The sequence below is a fragment of the Trichechus manatus genome, unplaced genomic scaffold, assembly GCF_000243295.1.
Source record: "Trichechus manatus latirostris isolate Lorelei unplaced genomic scaffold, TriManLat1.0 scaffold00004, whole genome shotgun sequence".
NCBI lineage: Eukaryota > Metazoa > Chordata > Mammalia > Sirenia > Trichechidae > Trichechus > Trichechus manatus.
The window spans coordinates 11,289,801-11,309,617 of NW_004443940.1; the positions used below are offsets into that span (position 1 = coordinate 11,289,801).

Below are 19,817 nucleotides of genomic sequence, written 5' to 3' on the forward strand. Positions count from 1 at the left end.
ATCTCCCTGTCAAGGAAGCATCGCAGGCATCGCTGGCGAAAATCACCTTGGGAGCAAACTCCAGCATCAGAAGAGTGGGGAACTACTTGTCCAGTGAACCTGGAGTCCATCCAAGTCCCTTCTATCCCCCGACTCATGTTCCTGTTTGGATATCGATTCATTGTGTGACTTCAGTCAGTCACCCCCTTTCTCCAGATCTTAGTAACCAGTTGTGGGTGGTGCCATGAAGAACTATGCCCAAGCTAGCCATTTCCTGACTCCCCAAGCCAGCCAAGTACTCTCAGCCTCTCTCTCTGTCTCTGTCTCTCTCTCACACACACACATAGACACACACACACACACACACACACACACACACACACACACAGAGTCTGAGAGAACTCAGGGCCCAGAATCCCCCAGGCCCCACTGGGAAGAAGTATTTCCAAATCAGTAGTTCCCCGGTGCATCCTGGGAGACAGGGCTGACCCAAAGGGAAGGTCAGGAATTCTACTGACCAGGAAGAAAGAACTCCACAGAGTATATTTAGCTCACTAAAAATAACAGCAGGCCAGAGATGAGGGCCGGGAATTGTCTGCTCAGACTGGGAGAGCACTGCTAAGACTGGGGGCAGGGCGGGAAGGACAATGGAGGAAAAGGAAGGGGTCTGGCAGATCCCAGTGGGCAGGCGAAGGGGATGTCTGTCTTCCTTCCCTTGTCATCTTTGACCCAGATGACTCAGATATTCCAAATCTGGAGAAGGGGCTGGGCCATGAGGGAGGTCAGGCAGGGAGATTGGGGAGCCACAACCAAGGCTGCGGAGGAAGTTTGGGAAGACACCGGGTTTCTCCCAAAAAAAACAATCCCAGGAGGTGACTGTGCTTCCCTCTGGGGAAGACAGGCAGCCAAGTAGAAAGGAAAAGACCCAGGTGCCAACCAAGCTGGTGTAAGACAAGTCTGACTTGGGCCTGGAAACACCGTAAGAGGAAGGTGGTGCTGTGGCCTGAGCCTCACACTCCAACCCAAGTCTGTCTCAGCCCAGTGCCCCTCCTGGGCACCCCGCAGCCCTGGCTGAGGCGGAGGGAGTAGGGGCAGGCCTGGTTCCTGGGAGGTGGACTATACATACCTCTGGGGTCAGAAAGCAGAGCCCAGGGAGGGAGGCACAAGGCAAGGCCTCAGACCAAAAGTCAACCTAGTGCAGAAGCTCCATGGGCACTTACCCCTGTGGGCTGCTTCTTGGTGTCCAGCAGGGGAGCATTGAAGCTGGAGGACAGACTAGGGGTGGCAAGGACCTCCCGGAGTGGGACCTTGGCTTCTCCCAGGAACCTGGCAGGGGAGAAAAGTAGAATGTAGAAAAATAGCCTAAAGCTCCTGGCTCTTCCCACCATAACCCTCATCCCACCACTGCCATACAAAGTTGATCTAGAACACCAGTCTCCTTCAGGGGACTCCTCCTCCGCCAGAGCCCCACTCACCATCCCTAGCAGGCCAGGCTCCTGGGAAGACTGGGTGTAGGAGAACGATGAGCCACACTTTCCCCCTCCCCCACTGTCAACCTTGACCCTTTTCTGCTTGTCCCCAGAGGCCCAGCCCTGCCTCCCCTGTCAGACTGGGCTAAGGGTTGTCTCCCCCAGCAGACCTTGACAATCCACAGGTCAGCGTCTCCTGAAGACAGGGGCAGTTTCTCACCATCAGACCCGCGCTGCACCTGAGCCTCAGCATCTCATAGGACCCCTGTCTACGCAGGCTGTCTCTGCTAGTTCCCAGGACCTAGCCAGTTATGATTGTAAATGAAACACAAAGAAACCTGCCTGTCTTCAAGGACCCAGCCTGAAAAAAGAAAATTGGGGCGGAGAGACAGCCCCAGCACCATCCATACCACCCACACTGTGAGGCTGTATCTCTGAGGGGAACAGTCGTGTATGGATGGGCTCTTAGGAAGAGTGGGTCATCCACATGGTGATAGTGAAGGGACAGTTCAAAGAGTGCCAAGGAAAACGGTTGGGTTTTCCCTAAACTAAGAAGTGGGTAAACCACATTGTTATAGATTAAATCGTGTCTCCCACAAAATATGTGTTGGAATTTTAACCCCGATACCTATGGATGTATTCCTGTTTGGAAATAGAGTTTTCTTTGTTATGTAAATCAGATCATATGTTAATAGGGCAGGTTCTAAAGCTAATCACTTCTGAGTTATAAAAAGAGCAGATTAGACACAGCGGCACACACACCAGGGAAAGACAGATGCCATATGAGGATCGCCAAGGAACTAAGGAACACCCCCAGGGCTACCAACAAGGAAGGAATCGACATAGCTGAGACCTTGATTTGGACTTTTAGCCTCCTGAACTGTGAGAAAATAAATTTCTGTTCTTTAAAGCCACCCACTTGTGGTTATTTCTGTTACAGCAGCATTAGGAAATTAAGACACAATTATTCTGCATCTCTGCAGTGGAGGGGGCAATCAGTGGCAGTGAGCAGCCTGCTTCAGTCACAGCCTGTCACCTGGCGTCTGCATCAGATTCCTGCTTGCTCCCTGGGAATCAGACCACAACAGGGCACAAAGCCTTATTGGTCCAAGAAACAGCCACAGATGAACTCTTACCATTTGCCTCTTAATTCGTTTTTCCTAATTGATGAACAATGCATCTGTCATCTGGGACCATCCTTTTTCTGATCTCTATAACAACTGATTTGAATATGGGTTTTTATAACCCTATGAAATAAACTCCTATCTTGACCTAATTAGTTGCTTGTTTAAACTGACTGTTTAAGCATTTTGCTTCTCAACTGTAGAACTCCTCCATTTCCATCCCGCTCAGAATCAGCAGGAGTCCCAGGGTGGTGCATTTGGATGCTAAACCAACTACAGGCAGTTCCCAGGTTACAAACGGCCAGCTTACAGACAACTCATACTTAAGAACTGACTGCCATAAAGCTTATTACATTAAAAGTTCGAGTGAAATACAATAGTTCATAATAACGAACGCACACACTACTTTGTGTTTCTTAAGTGTTTTATATGCATTAAAAAAACAAAACCAAATCTGCTGCTGTAGAGTCCATTCTGACTCATAGCGACCCTATAGGACAGAGAAGAACCGCCCCATTGGGTTCTGAGGAGCGGCTGGTGGATTTGAACTGCAGACCTTTTGTGGTTAACAGCCGACCACTTAACCACTCTGCCACCAGGGCTCCTTTATATGCATAAAACCAAAAAAAAAAAAACCCATTGCTGTCGAGTCGAATCCGACTCATAGCGACCCTATATGCATAGAAAGGTAAAATATACACTATATACTAACATTTGACTAACTGACGCTTAGAACCATATGTACCTGTTTCGACCTACCTACAAATTCGACTTAAAGCCAAAGACTTAGGAATGGATCTCGTTCTCAACCTGGCGACTGCCTGTAATGACTAATGACATTGAGTATCTTTTCATGTGCTTGTTGGCCATTTGTATATCTTCTTTGGTGAAATGTCTGTTCAAATTCTTTCCCCATTCTTTGATTAGATCGTTTGTCATTTTGCTGTTAAGTTGTAGGAGTTTATATATCTGGATATTAAAGCCTTATCAGTGTCTCAGGAAAAGACAACTTTCAGTGCACTCAGTGAGACAGAGGCATAATATGCTGACCATGCTATCTAATTTTAATCTGGATTCTAGACTAACAGCTATGTTTTTTGAGAAAAATATGTTTTTCCTCGGTGGTCAAAACCAGGATGTGAAACCATATGCTCTGAGGAGTCTTAACCATGTGACCATCTGCACCCCTCAAAACACACGTACTCAGGAAGAGTGCCATCTGGGTGATGTTGCCAACAAGATATTTTTGCAAGATAGACAAAGAAAATACACGTAAGCATTTTGCGACCATGATATAAGCATCCTGTAAAACTATCTGTAATCACTAACTATACTATTAATGGAGTCCTGGTGGCACAGTGGTTAAGTGATACAGCTGCTAACCAAAAGGTCGGAGGTTCAAATCCACCAGCTGCTCCTTGGAAACCTTATGGGGCAGTTCTACGCTCCATCCTATAGGGTCGCTATGGGTTGGAGCCGACTCGATGGCAATGGGTATACTATTAATAATCAGTAACCAGAGTGTGATTATTACAATATTCATTGATTTTCCTGTAATTGCCCTTACTATGGTTTGGTTCCTCTTTTTACTTCATAAGAATACTTGCATAATGAAACTGCCCTGGGACAACAGGGCTCCATCTTGAATGGGCTATGCAGTTCCCCAATTGCAATTATTTTAAACGCTTAATAAACCTCTCTGTTTTAACTTGTAACAGTGTTTGAGTTTCTCTTGACAGCATTTTGGCATCAGCGACATGGGATCCAAAGTCAATTTGCCTGCTAAACGACCCCAGGATGGGACTGTGGAACACTGGTGCCCGGACGAGCCCTTTGCATGCTCAATCCACTTTCCCAGCTCTTGAGAGTCATTTCCAGGTATAATCTCTTGGACCAAGGATCTCTGCCCTCTTTGCATTCGAAGTCCTCTGAGGTTTGTTAACAGTCTGTTATCTCTTTACTTTCGGCTCACTCGAGAGCATTTTGACAAGTTTGTTATCTGGCTAATTGCAGCTTGGTTCAAGCTGTATGAACTCACTGTGTTTTTCTTTAAACGCCCATTAAGTCTTCTTCAAGTGTGTTTTTTTGGTGAAAGACTCCAGAAAGGTTTTCACATGTGTGGTTGCAGTCTTGGTGAGGGGTTATCTCATTTCATGTTCAAGTTTTTGTGTGTCTTGTCTCAAAAGCCATGACTAGCTGTTATTAGTTTTTTTCTCATAAGGAAGTCTTTTAAGTCTTAGAGAAACTGCTTAGTGTGCCTAAGCTTCTAATAGCTACTTTGAAGACTTTAATATAAATTCATTCTGGTAAAGTTTTTATTATTTTATAATATGTCAACTTAAATTAGGCTCCAGAACCCTTTTAAGTAACTTAAGCTGAACTGGATACATAGAAAAATTTTAAAATCTAAAGTCTGAGTTTTCAGAGCTAATGCCTGAATTTTTCAAGAGTTGAAGCCTGAAATTCATCCTAACTTCCACTTTTTAAAGTGTATGCAATTTTTCTTTTCTGGCCAGAAGCCACAAGAGACTTTAACTTCTGCTTTTCTAGCAAGAGAAACTGGGAGAATTCCAGAGCGCTATCCTAGCTGCTGGGGTACATTCCCGAAGGCTATTACAAGTCTTGACTAATCTCTTCTACCCAAACTCTCTAACACTGAATTCTTTTTGTCCTTTTGACATCACTTGCTAAAAAGTTACTTTCATTTCTCTAAGTACACAAAGTTTTTTCTTCATGCACCTTTTCAGTCTCTAAGAGCAAGTTTTAACATCCTCAAGAATCTTCAAAAACTCATCCATGAAAACAGCAAACAGGTGAGTAACTTCTCAGATCAAATTTCACATTTTTTTGTGTTTGAATTCTCCAAGAATTTGTGTTTGTTCTGTTTTGTTTTGTCCAGGGGAGACATCCCCAAGTATTACTTGTATAAATCTTATCTTCATTAGTAACAACAATCAAGTACTGTTTATCCTGAGAGTTTTTGAGTTTGTGGAATCTTGGACCCCATAAGCTGTTAAGACTGTTAATTGCTTATTTATTGATTAATGTAATAAGATGTAACTTAGTTGGTTGGTTTAGTTGATTAAATAATGGGTGATTATTGATAGTCCCCACTAGATTGCTAAGTCTGAAAGTCCTAAACTTTAAACAAGCTCAAGCCTTCAATAGTTTTAATTGGTATTTTAGAACTTCTAACAAATATTGATATAATATTTGTTCAAACTCTACAACTGCTCTTTCTGTCTACCTAGTAATACTTCCTCTTTTTGCTCTTCAAGGTACCTCCTCTTTCTGCTCTCATTGGTGAAAATTCCTCTTTCTGTCCTGTCAGAGATAATTCCTCTTTCTGTAAACTTGATTCTGAACTACTAATCCTTCAAAACTGAATTACTAAAAACTAAGTTTTTATAACTAAAGTTTTCAGGGCTAAGGTATTTAGGATTGTTGTTCTGGATTGTTTTTTAGTATACTTAGTAACTATTCTAAATGCTGCCAATTGAGTGTGTTTGGAAATAATTTAAAACTTTAGTAATCACTTTGAGAAAATGAGTTTCCATCTAATCTTTTCCTTCCCAGTGCTTGCAATTACTACAAGGAACCTGGGTATTAGGAACAAAAAGATTGTTATAAATTTAAAAAAAAAAAAAAGGAACAATTTAAACAAAAAGTCTCACAAATACAACCAGATAAGCTGATGGTTTTACAACTCCAAAAACTTCAAATACAAGCCAACGATCTTTTAGACAGCAAATCTATTGTTTGTTTTTATTGTAAAAAGCAGGTCATCTTAAAAAAAAATGTTTTGAGTTAAAAAAGAACAGGAAGAAATTCAACTCTCTACTGCCCACAGGAGGCCAGCAACCGTCAGCATAACCAGCCTCAGGGGAACTAACAAAGATCTTTTCTTTAATAACATTAAAGCTACAAAAAGGAGAGTCATTAATTAGAAACAACTCTGTCTACCCTCCAAACACTCATGGTCTCTCAAAATAGTTTCCTGGATGGCCCAAGTTCTTTAGCTCAGCATTGAAAGGAGGGAATAAATGATCTAAATTCACAGTTTGAAAAAAAAAAAATTTATAACATTTAAGAAGAATTGGAAGTTGTTTTCTGTATACAGACTTTTGTTCTCCTTTTTTTTCCCCAAAACTCAGGCCACCTAGTTACTTATTGGTAATTGTCTGTTTATCAATAAATGTCTATAGTTGTTTGTTTTCCAGATTTGCCTTGATTAATTTCATGAAATTTTTAACGTACTTCTTAGTTCTCAACAAATAATAGTGTCAATTTATATAGTTTTTGTTTTATGTCTAAGTTTTATCTTGTCTTAAAAGCCATGAGTTGAGCCTACGGTAGCTACGTAATAGTCTATTTAAAAGTACACAGAAGAAGATAAATCATTTGTTTGGTTAGTACAACCAGGCCTTTAAGTTAATTCAAAACTATCTCTTCACAAAACCTCTCTTTACCAGATTCTATGAAACATGAAAAGAGGAAGGTAATAGTTTTCTACCTGTAAATAGTATTGTTGAATTTAAGCTATGATGTTTCTAGTTGGTTTAATGATAAATAAGCACTTACAAAATTAAAAAGTGTCTGTTTTTAGAAAATGATGAATTAAATTCATTTTGTTAATTTAAAAAAGGGTTTAACTTTCACTTTTCTAACAATAAACAACTAGAGAAGAGATTTCAAAAAGAAATCTATTTAAAATAGTTAAAGTTCTTAGTTATTACAACTAAAGTTTAGTAAGTTAATTCATAAAAATTTTAACAACTTTCAATGTCAAATAACATATAAAACAAAAAGTTGAGTTTCTCACGATCAAAATAACGAAATTTTCCTTAGTTAGTAAATTGAGTTTAATTTTATTCTTCATACAATCTGCCTCAAAGACAAGAGTTCAACCTCATTAAATTAAAGGTCCTAAGTCAAAATAAAGCCTCATAGTTTTGAGGGTACTAAGGTTTTTTACCTTTAAAATCTTTGCTTTAAATAACTTAAGTATTGTTTCTCAATAATCTGTGATAAACTTCTTACAACTTTAAAACTTCATAAAAAGCCCAAAGGATTTATTTTAAATGTTATGAATTATATGAAACATGTTGTCAAATCAAGAAAAATACCAAGTTTTCTTTAAGTTAGAATTTATATGTTAGTAATATATGCCTGATACTAGATTGCAAACACATACTATTATGACATGATTGTATTATTTCAATTGCTAACTTAGTTACAACTTTTTTTTTTTTTTTTAATCTAACATCATCAAAGCCGATGGTTTGACTAGGGAATTCACATTGTTTACCCACGAAATTTTTTTTTACTAGTATTCAGATATTTAGAGACTTGATAATTTTGGTATATTCTTGTTATATCCTGACTATATACTGTTATGTCTCAAGGTTATTATGTGTTATATCTGAAGCTCTTTTGAAAATAAGGTTAATTATTATGTTTAGAGATTTTTTTGAATTGACTTTTGGCTTTAAATTACTTTTGTAATTCCCATAAGGTCTTTCACTTTTAACAACTATTATTATTGTAAGTTAATCGTGACCATGTTAAGTTTTGTCATTTGCAGTAAGTTTTTACTTTGCTGATTTACTGAGGACATTCGAACAAAATATCTCAACAAAAAGACAGACTATAATGGACTCATGAAAACGACTGTGATTAGACTGAATCATAATTTCTAGAACTCTTATGTAGAAGCTGATGGGTTCACAGACTTTGGCTGATGGCACGAAACCAAAATTAGCTCCATAGGAGAAAACTAAAAAAAATATTTAAACTGAACTCATAGATGAACTTTACTGATATTAATTTCTTTACTTTTCTATGTTTTATTCCCTATATTGTTTTTAATTGCTTTACTCCATAAACTTCAAGTTATCCCATGTTTTGATATAATGTTTTTTCCCACATAAATGCTAGAAGTTAATGCTGCCTAGTGCGTATGCTTATTGTTAATTGAACAGATCAACTACCTTATTTGTCTTATGTTCCATGATGACAGTTATACCTATTGCTTAAAATTTCTACATAAATTAGATACTTCAGGAATGAGCTGTTAAAATACTTAAGGTTTCCTTTTTGTTATCAAACCTTCCTTTTCACTATTATCAAATTACATTTTTAGCATAAATTCCCTGTTTTGACATTTTGGTTTTTCTTTTGTGAATCCAGCCCTCTTTTTATAAAACTACTTTTAGAGACAATTTTGTTCATTCAAATTATGATTTTAATAGTCATTGTCATCATTAAAAAAAAAAACAAACCACCAAACCCGTTGCTGTCAAGTCATTTCCAACTCGTAGTGACCGTACAGGACAGAGTAGAACTGCCCCATAGGGGTTTCTAGTGATGACCTTGATGACACCCCATTTGAGGGACTGAAAAAAATGAGTCAGCCCTTGTGCCTCTGATCCATTGTACCTGACACTGTCACCTCTTTCCCTCCCCTTTTTCAAGCTCACCAGAGTGTCTCCCTCTAAAGCATGGCGAAGCTAGGGAAACCGTGCAGAAGACGAGTTACTCCTTTGTAAGCAAACATGAGACCAGCCCGGCCTGAAGAGGAGAACTCCACTATGCCAAAGTAAAAGGAAAACACTCAGTGGTGACCAGTCACAATTACGGTATGGCGTCCAATGTTTACATGTTTGATCATTCAAGCAGCCACTAGAGTAAACTATAGTAGCAAGCGTGTCCACGTGACAGACTACTCGATTCATCAGTGACCATCTCATGGCTATGATGTAAGCACTCTGTGAAACTATCCGTAATCACTAACTACCTGTTAACAATCAGTAACCAGTCAGGGTGTGATTATTACAATATCCATTGATTTTCCTGTAATTGCCCTCCCTATGGTTTGGTTCCTCTTTTTACACCATAAGAACACTTGTATAACGAAACTGCGCCAGGACTACATGGCTCCATTTTCAATGGGCTACATAGTTCCCCACCTGCAATTGTTTTGAACCCTTAATAAACCTCTCAGTTTTAATTTGAAACGGGGTGTTCAAGTTTTCTCGATAACATTAGTTATATGGTTCCCAATGCCTGGTCTTTTTGACATTGCCTGGATCCTTAGGACACTATTCAATCAACACACTGGCGACAGGTGTCCCCCCACCACAGCCCCCTTGGGACCCTGCACTGAGCCCTGGGATAGAGACCTAGCTGCCCATCCCTGACTGCAGGAGACCTACCAGTGATCCAAAGCCTGCTCCCTGCAACAAAGGAATATAAGTCAGCCTGAATTCTAGAAAATATGATACCTAGCATTAGAGCCCTAGAACAAATATTAGTGAACATCTCTCCCTTTAGCCTTTAAAAAAAAATTAGATAAATTGATCTTGAGCACACATCACTATTACCTTGCTAGCAAAGGAACCCACAAGATGACTAAGTGTATGCTGGGTCTGCAAACCAAACCAGTTGCCACTGAGTGGACTGTGTCAGAGCTGTGCTCCATAGAGTTTTCAATGGCTGATTTTTCAGAAGTAGATCCCCAGGCCTTTCTTCCGAGGTGCCTTTGGGTGGATGAGTGCATTAACTGTTTGCACCACCCAGGGACTTGTGATTCAGGGACTCCATCAGGTAGATGAAGATCAAAACAAAAACAAGATACCATCTCACCCCTCTAGAATAGCTTTGATTTAAAAAAAATGGAAAATAACAGGTGTGGAGAAATTGGAACCTTCATTCATTGCTGGTGGGAATGCAAAATGGTACAGCTGCTGTGGAAAACAGCTTGATGGTTCCTCAAGATGTTAAACATAGAACTACCATATGACCCAACAATCCCTATCCTAGGTATATACCCAAAAGAAGTGAAAGCAGGAAAACAAGCAGAAAATTGTACACCAATGTTCACTGCAGTACTATTCACAATAGCCAAAAGATGTAAACAATCTAAATGTCCATTAACAGATGAACAGATAAACAAAATGTTGTATATACATACAATGGAATATTACTCAGCCAGAAAGAGAAATTAAGTCTTGATACATGTCACAACATGGATGAACCTTGAGATCATTATGCTGAGTGAAATAAATCAGCCACAAAAGGACAAATATTATATGATCCCATTTATATGAAACAGACAAATGTATAGAGACCAATATTTATTAGTGATTATCAGGGATGGGAGAGAGGGGACAAAGGAAGTCATTGCTTAGGGGGCACTGAGTTTCTGTTAATGGTGGTGGAATAATTTGGAAAAGGACAGGGTAAGTTGTGAAACATGATGAACGTAATCAATGCCACTAAATTGTACATGTAAAAATCACTGAATTGGCAAACGTTGTTATATATATTTTTACCACAATAAAAAAAATCGGGAGGGGGGAGACCAGGCAATAGGTGTAGTAGACCCATGAATCCATGCAACAGCAGAGATCTGAGTCACCCTGTCCACAGAAAAACTGGGGCCGCAGAGCCGAGTGGCTTGTCAAGGAGGTGGATGGCAGAGCCTAAGCCTAGAACTCAGGCTTCCCATTTCCCAGTGGTGAAAACCCTGGTCTCTGAAGCTTCTAGCCTGGGGGACCCAGAGGCTGGGCCGTGCCAGAGGGGAAACAGAGACGGGGTAGCAGTTCTGCTCAAACAGCCAGCTATACGTGGTGGCTAGACTCCAGCTTAGGGGTCCTCAAGTTGCGGGGGCCAGCGAAGGGGCCAAGCCACAGGGCACAGAGCAAACCAGACCTCCTCTTCCTGCTCCCTCTTGGTGCCCAGCCTTCACAGCCCAAGACTGGGGAGAATTCCCAGAAGTGGGATGGAGAACAATGGGCGGAAATGCAGAAGGAAGCACCGGCCCCACCCCTACCAGCCCAGGCACCTCCGGGCTGGCCAGAGAGCCTAGGACTGACAGCTTGTTATTTCCTCCGTTAGATGTCTTCTTGGGCCATGAAACGCAACCACCCCCATAGGCCCTGGGTCCAGTCTCTTCGAGGAGCTGAATGGTTTCAGTTGTTCTCACTCTCCAAGGGGGAAGGGCTGCCTGTGCCAAAGCCTAAGGAGCAGGTTGTGGGGATCAAGTCCCTGGGAGTCCGGGAGAGGCAGGCCCTCACATGAGCAGGCAGTGGGGAAGAAGGACTGCTCAGAGAGGAGGGGATGGAGGAGCGGAGGGGGGATTCCTTGGAAAGGTGGGGTGGGTCTGAGGCTTGAAGGATTCCAGGAAATCCTGATAGTCACCATTTATTCATTCCACAGAGGATGGAGGAAAGGTGGCTTTACCCAGGGGGCCTCAGGCCTAGAAGGGCTCAGACCCCTGAGAAGACCCCCGTTTGAAGTCAACACAGCCACAGGAGATCATGACTGAGGCTCACCAGGGATGCCACACATTCATGGGCACCAACCAGTGGTGCGTGTGGCAGACAGGATTCAATAGAGGCCAAAAGAGGCAAGGAGGAGCCTGAGGGGGTCCTGCCCAGGGCCCTGGCTGCCCGGGAGCCAGCTCTGAGCATTGCAGGGTGGAAGGAAAGGCCTTGGGCCCTGGCCGCTCCCACCCTGTGCAGCCTGCTGGCAGAAAAATGCCACTGGCTCTCCCACCCTCCCAGACCTGGTCATCTCTCTGGCCTCTGTGCTCTGGGCCACTGGAATGTGGGGGCTGGAGAAGTGTAGGGATTGAGAGAACTGCTGCATCCCAGAAAGGGAAGTCAGGGGTTGGCGTGGGGGAGGAGGGAGGAGGCCAAGGTAGTTTACATATTGACTAGGCACACATTTTTCCTTCATGAAAAAAGAACTAGCTCTCAAATTCATCATCCAGTAGTGCTACCGCCCTATCAGAAGAAGGGGAAGAGCTATGGGGTGGAGGCCCCCAAGTCTGAGCCTGAAGCTGTATGCCAGAGCATGGGCATGAAGGTGGCCAAGTAAGCTTATTTTAACGAAGCACAAAGAAATCCAGACAATTTTATTTAAATAACGTTGGGCCTTATTATATCATTGTTTGCAAAACACTGGACACAACCCAAATGCCCACCATAGAAGACGGGGTAAGTAAAGAACAGTGCAGTCATACAGTGGAGAGCTATACCAAAAAAACCAAACCCATTGCCATCAAGCCGATTCCAACGCATAGTGACCCAATAGGACAGAGTAGAACTGCCCCATAGGGTTTCCTAGGCTGTAATCTTTACAGAAGCAGACTGCCACATCATTCTCCCTTGGAACAGCTGATGGGTTCAAACCACCAACCTTTCGGTTAGCAGCAGAGCCCTTTAACCACTGCGCCACCAGGGCTCTGAAGCTATAAAAACAATGACGAAGTGCACTATGTACTTATGTGGAAGGTCTTCAAGATACATTGTTAAGTTAAAAAACAAAGTACGAAAGATTGTACAATATGCTACCTATTGCATACAAAAGGGAGAAAGTCAGAACCTACATTGGTGATGGCTGGTATGTAAGAACTCTGGAATGAGACAAAAGAAACTAGGAACACTGGTTATTTATGGGGAAGGTTGAGTACTGAGCAAATGGGGGACAAAGATGACAGGGAGAATTTTTGCTGCATTTTGTATAGTTTCTGCTTTCATAACCCCTTAAATGTTTTACCCACTCAAAAATTAAATTTAAAAATGAAACATGAAAACTCTTTTAATGATATTATAATTTATTCAGTCAACAAATACCTATTAAGCACTTCCAGCAAAACCTAGTTCTTGCCCTCATGGAGCTTACCACCTAGTAAAGACTGTCCCTCTCACTTGCTGACTGAATATTCCATACAGTGCCAAGTACTTGACATACACTACCTCCTTTAAACTGACACCAGCCTTATGGGGTGCGTATTGTTATTAGTTCCATCCACCTTACAGATGAGGAAACTGAGACTTGGAAAAGCAATTAACTTGTCCGATTTCACCCAAGTAACAAGGCAAGTGAAGTCCTTGGGTGGTGAAGACGACTCAATGTCAACTGGAAAACAAAAAAAAAGGCAGGCAAAGCCTGACTCAAAGGCTTTTCTTTGAACCCCACACTGGACCCTCTGGGACACCACAGAGCCCCCTGAATGCACGTGACATCATGATAGAAAAAAAAAAAGAGTCCTTAGTTTGCTTAATCCATGGGAGAAGGAGCCCAGCCTATATATTTGATCTGGTTCAACTTAAAGAAAAAGTCTAACTCCAAACCTGCTGGTTCTTTGTTGAGGATATCAGGAATGTGTGGTCACTTTGTTTTAACAAGCTCATGAACTGTATTTTTCGGACAGGCTAAACTCTCATGTGGAGAGGAGACCAGGTGGTCTAGTGATCTATGCTATGCAGGAATAGCATTTGGAGTTTTCAGGGATGGCCTAGAAGGCTGGGCCCTGAGGAGAGGAGAGGAGAGGCAGAAGAAAAGGGTCCAATGTAGGGCGCAGGTCTGACAAACCCACCAATCAGAAAGAGGCAGCCCTGTGGCCGATGGCTGAGGACCGCTGAAAGCGGTCTCCAGGCCTGCGGTGGGGAGAGGGGGCAGTCCCTCCATCAGTCACCAAGGCCTTCACCATATGCCAGCAGCGCTGTGAGCATAAAGAATGACAGGATGGGGCAGCCCAGGGTGGAACAGCCCAGAAAGGACAAAGGCCCCAGGTGCCAAGCACCATGCTAGGGAGCAGAAAGATGGGAGAAGAGGGTACAGCTTAGAACAAAGCAGAAGTGGACATGAGACAAGCTCCTCTCCCCTAAATACCTCAAAGAAAGGTGACCCAGGAGTGCTGGCAGGACCCTCAAATGGGAGAAAGAATATCATATAGCAAATGGGGTAAAATGTTAACAAGTGAATCTGAGTAAAAGGTATATGAATGTTCTTTGTACAATTTTTCCAACTTTTCTATAAGTTTCCAAGTATAAAGTTGTTTAAAGATCCAAAAGTGTTTCCATTGGTCAGTTTCTCATTCTTTATCTTTGAAATTAAAAAAAAAAAAAAAAACCCTACATGTTAATTAAATATATGTGTGTATACACATACATACATATACATACATATATACAAATATATATATATATACATGTAGTCCCTATGTGGGGCAAATAGTTGGCACTAGACTGCTAACCTAAAGGTTGGCATTTCACCCAGCAATACCACAGAAGAAAGGACTAGCAATCTGCTTCCATTAAGATTACAGCCAAGAAAACCCTATGGAGCAGTTCTACTCTGTCACATGGGGTTGCCATGAGTCGCAATCTACTGATGACAGCTAACTACTATCTATCTATCACACACACACACACACACACACACACACACACACCACACACACATATATATCACATAGATATACAGAGAGAGAGAGCGCCCTGGTGGCGCAGTGGTTAAGAGCTACAGCTGCTAACCAAAAGACCAGCTGTTCAAATCCACCAGCCACTCCTTGGAAACCCTATGGGGCAGTTCTACTCTGTGCTATAGGGGCGCTATGAGTCGGAATCAACTCAACAGCACCTAACAACAACAAATGTGTATATATATGTATACACATACGTACATTATACATACTCATTAATCTATTGAGCGGAAGGTGCATCTGAGCCAGTGATGGGTTTGAGTTGGTGTACATATACATACACATATACATGCTCATATATAATATGTGTAGATATATACACATACATACACGTTATGTATATGTACATACGTAAAACAACTCAAACCCATCACTGACTGAACTGCATCTTCCCCTCATTAGATTAAATGAGTAAAGCATGACAGGAAACTCAGAAGTTCCCTGTCCTAGAAGGAGACACACACACTCAGAGGAGGCTGACGTTCCCCAGCAAGGAAGCACTGTGAGCCCCAGTGCAGTCCTCAGCTGTGCGTGCCTGGCGTTGAGGGGCAGGAAATGAGGGACAGCGGGACACTGTACACCCACCCCCTACCCTGCCTAGTCTCTGGCAGCCTTCCCACCTGTCTTAGTCATCTAGTACTGCTGTAACAGAAATACCACAAGTGGATGGTTTTAATGAAGAGAAGTTTATTTCCTGACACAATCCAGTCTTGTAGATCAGGTCCTGCCTTATTAACACAACTGCCACCCATCCTCCCTCATTAACATCATAGAGGCAGGCTTACAACGTACTGGAAAATCACACAGTACCAGGAATCGTGGCCTAGCCAAATTGATACACACATTTTTTGGGGGACATAATTCAAACCATGACACAGCCAGTGTCTAGCTCCCCAGGGGCTGCCCAAGGGTAAGTCCAAGTAGTTTTCCACTTCAGTTCAGAGAAAAACAAAAGAAAAATCATTCCAAAACTCAAAGATTTCCTGGAGAGAGCCCAGCACAAAATATACTAATAAAAATTCTTGAAAAATAAGGACATGGTCAACTCTTCTGAACATGCCGAGAAAAATGGGATAGTGAACTATAAATATTCCTCCCCAACACCTCCCAAGGGTTTCTGAAAGGGGGGCCTGCAATTTGGCTTTTTGAAAACAGGCTGAATTTATGCCTGCTTTTTCCAGCTTCTAGCAACAGCCAGCATGCTCCTTGGAAGCGAGGATGGTGAGACATCGTCTCACGTACTTTGGACGTGTTATCAGGAGGGACCAGTCCCTGGAGAGGGAGATCATGCTTGGTAAAGTAGAGGGTCAGCAAAAGAGAGGAAGATCCTCAACGAGATGGACTGACACAGTGGCTGCAACAATGGGCTCCAACATACCTATCTTGTGAGGATGGCGCAGGACCGGGCAGTGTTTCGTTCAGTTGTGTATAGGGTCACTATGAGTTGGAACGGACTCAATGGCACCTAACAACAACAACAGCAAGCCGCCACTCTGACTTTTTCAATGGTGCCTGTATGCACACACGCACGTGTGGGTAAGAATCCACTCGTGTGGGAATGACACTATGACAAACAGAGTCTGGGCTATAAAGCAGCAACCCTTAGGATCCTAAGAATGAGCAAAACATTAAGCCATACACCGCCACTAACACTCCAGTATGAATTAGCTGGTTTATCTATGGTAACTAGCAGGGAGAAAATACCCTCCATACATGAGACCAACAAAGCGTTGATAGTCCTAATAAAATCTCAAATATGCAAAATGACTGAATTAATAAGAAAAAGATAAGCAACCCAAAACACAATAGGCAATTTACAGAAGAAGAAATACAAATGAGCAACAAACCCATGAAAAGACCTTCAAGCAATCAAGGAAACACAAACAGATTATGAGATACTCCATCACACTAGCAAAAATAAGATCAACAGGCACTGTCTTACACAGTTGGCGGGCATAAATTAGGACAACGTTTTTGGAAAGTAATTTGGCAGAATCTATGCTATATGCTCATGCTCTCTGATCCAGTACTCTCACTTCTAAGGACCTATCCTAGAGAAAAAATACTATAAAGACATTTGGATAAAGATGTTCACTGTATAATCATCTGAGAGCAAAAACTGGAAAGACGGTAAATACCAGTCAATAAGGGTACGGTGGGGTAAATTCTGGCACACCCATACTTTGGAATGCCACACAACCATTTAAACATGTGGTTGATCCATTCATACCGACCTGGGAAAGTGTCCATGATGAAGTGACAAAAAGCAAGCTACACACAAATATGTTTAGCTTAATTCCATTTTTATAGAAGTAGATGTATATACATGTATGTAAACAGATGCCTGCATATGCTTAGGAAACGTTGAGACAGACACACACCAAATTGTTAGCACTGGCTCCCTCTGGAAGGGAGGGAAGGAGTGGATGGGAGGAGGATGGCAGAAGGTACACTTTGTCTGTAACTTTTTAAGTAATGGAGATTGCTGGCAATTTTGATTCTGTTGTGGGAGTTATTTTTTAGTGTTTTTAACAATTTGTTTTATTTTGTTGTTGAAAATGTACACAACAAGACATACACCAATTCGGCAATTTCTGTATGTACAATTCAGTGACATTCATTATATTTTTTAAATAAAAGAGCGTGTGTATGTATGTATGCAGTATGTCCATGCACATGCAGCTGCCCCCATGTGTCCACACGGGGCATGCATGTGGAGCAGACTTCACATGTTTGTGTGGTTTACAAACATCTGTGTGCCTACATAGATTGTGCTGCTACCAACAGCCTCCACAGACTGAATACGTCCAACGTGCCAGGCATAGAGTGGGCACTTAACACACGCATCATCTCATCTAAACCGCACAACCACCTGGCAACACAGGTACTGTGAATGCCATTGTGCTGATGCGGAAATGGAGGTCCAGGTCAGACAGTGCCAGGATGGGCACTCACTGGTGGAAGGAGGTCCCTGAGGGAACTCTCGTGCCACTACCCCTTCCCTGCCCAGCTCCAGTAAACAGCCTGGGGGTCCTAGACCACCTTCTCCTCCCAGGATAAAACCCCACTCACATCAGCACACTCCAACTAGCCAGGCCTTCTCCCCCAGGCGCCTCGGCCATCTCACATGTGTTCTTGCCCAATGTTCAGCTCCTCCCTGGAAGCCCAGATATTTTCCCAACAGATGAAGCCCATTGTCCCAGGAGGCACCAGGACACTGCCCCCCCCCCACACACACACACCCCTCCACTCTGAGGTACCAAGCCTACTCCAGGGTCAGAGACAGCCCTCCTGGAGACAGCCGCTTCTGTCAGGAAGACCCACCGTCCCCCAAATATCTCCTCACTACTCTACTATGAGGCCCGAACGGTCACCATTGCAAAGCAGCAATGATTCTAAGAATGAGCAAAACATTAAGCCATAGGCTGCCACTAACACTTCAGTATGACTTAGTCCTTTTTTAAACCACAGCTGGCTGACAGCAGGGCTGGGTCAGTGGGAGAAGCAACTGGGGCAGCAGGAGGGCAGCACAAGGGGGATAAGGGCAGGGGGATGGACCCAGTGATAGTAACATTTATAAAGCGCCTCTTTGTGGCAGGTTCCTTAGATGTAGTTTTGCAACTGATTTAATAGGAGTCGTGGTGGCACAGTGATTAAGAGCTCAGCTGCTAACCAAAGGGTCAGCAGTTCAAATCCACCAGTCGCTCCTTGGAAACCCTATGTGGCGGTTCTACTCTGTCCGATAGGGTTGCTACCAGTCAGAATTGATTTGACAGCTATGGGTTTTTTGTTTGTTTTTTTTTTTAAGCCAATGGGTTTGTTTTTTTAAAGAAGGACCAAGAAGGAGACCTAGTAGCACAGTGGTTAAAGCACTCGGCTGCTAACCAAAAGGTCAGCGCTTCAAACCCACCAGCTGCTCCCTGGGAGAAAGATATGGCAGTCTGTTTCCATAAAGATTACAGCCTTGGAAACCCTATGGGCAGTTCTACTCTGTCCTATAAGGTCACTGTGAGTCCGAACCGACTCGACGGCAGCGGGCTTTTTTGTTTGTTTTGTTTTTGTTTAAGGAGGATCAAAGGCCCCAGGGTGGCACAAACGATTTGTGCTGAACTACCAACCTAAAGGTTGGCAATTTGCATCCACCCAGCTGCGCTATAGAAGAAAGGCCTAGCGATCTGCTTCCATAACGATTACAGCCCAGAAGACCCTATGGGGCTCAGATCTACTCTGGAACACATGGCGAGAAGCAAGCAGCAGTTTGGGGGCTGACTGGATGACAGCGAACATCAACACAGCAACACAGAGGAAGAAAGAGGCTCAGCGGCCTAGGTGATCTGCCCAAGGCTACACAGTTAATTAGTACTAGACAGTTAATTAAGACTAGACCTTAGCTCGTCCCGAAATCCACACTCTTTCCACTGGACCAGGTCATCCAGCCCCCTGCTGGGGTAGGAGGATGAGCAGCTGAAGGAGGAAGGATCAGCGAGGCTCAGGGGGGCTTTTGTGAGCTGCCTCCTGGGTCTGGCAACCAATGGCCTGCAACATAGGGAAAGGTGAAGGCAGGCAGGGCTCTGTGAGTGGCTGAGAAGCCCTTCACGCCCCACTGTATAGAGCCACCAGGTTTCTAAAAGGTTGTGAATGGATCACACTGTTCCAAAGAGAACGCTATTGTGAACACCTAAAGGAAAGCTTCTTTAGCGGCTACAGTATGCCTCCTGACTGATTCCTGGTGTAAATCTAGGTCTCCTTCGAAAGAGTTTGATTAAAGCAAGCAGGGCTGGGCACACAGTCACCCTGGGATCAGGCTGCCAGATAAAATCCAGAATGCCCAGTGTTATGGGTTGAATTGTGTCCCCCCAAAAGATATGTTCAAGTCCTAACCCTCAGCACCTGTGAATGTAACCTTATTGGAAATGGGGTCTTTGCAGATGTCGTGAGTTAACATGAGGGCATACTGGAATAGAGCGGGCC

At 43.0% G+C, this 19,817-nt stretch overlaps 1 protein-coding gene across 14 annotated transcripts in view; it reads right to left on the reverse strand.

The window, feature by feature from the left end:
• DYSF (dysferlin) overlaps window positions 1–19,817 on the reverse strand; it is a 247,256-nt gene that overhangs the window by 195,272 nt on the left and 32,167 nt on the right. For all 14 annotated transcript variants that reach the window (XM_004369223.1, XM_004369219.1, XM_004369221.1 and 11 more), the window contains exon 4: window positions 1,200–1,305. In XM_004369223.1, the coding sequence (XP_004369280.1) occupies window positions 1,200–1,305 (106 nt within the window). The remainder of the gene's footprint in view (window positions 1–1,199; window positions 1,306–19,817) is intronic.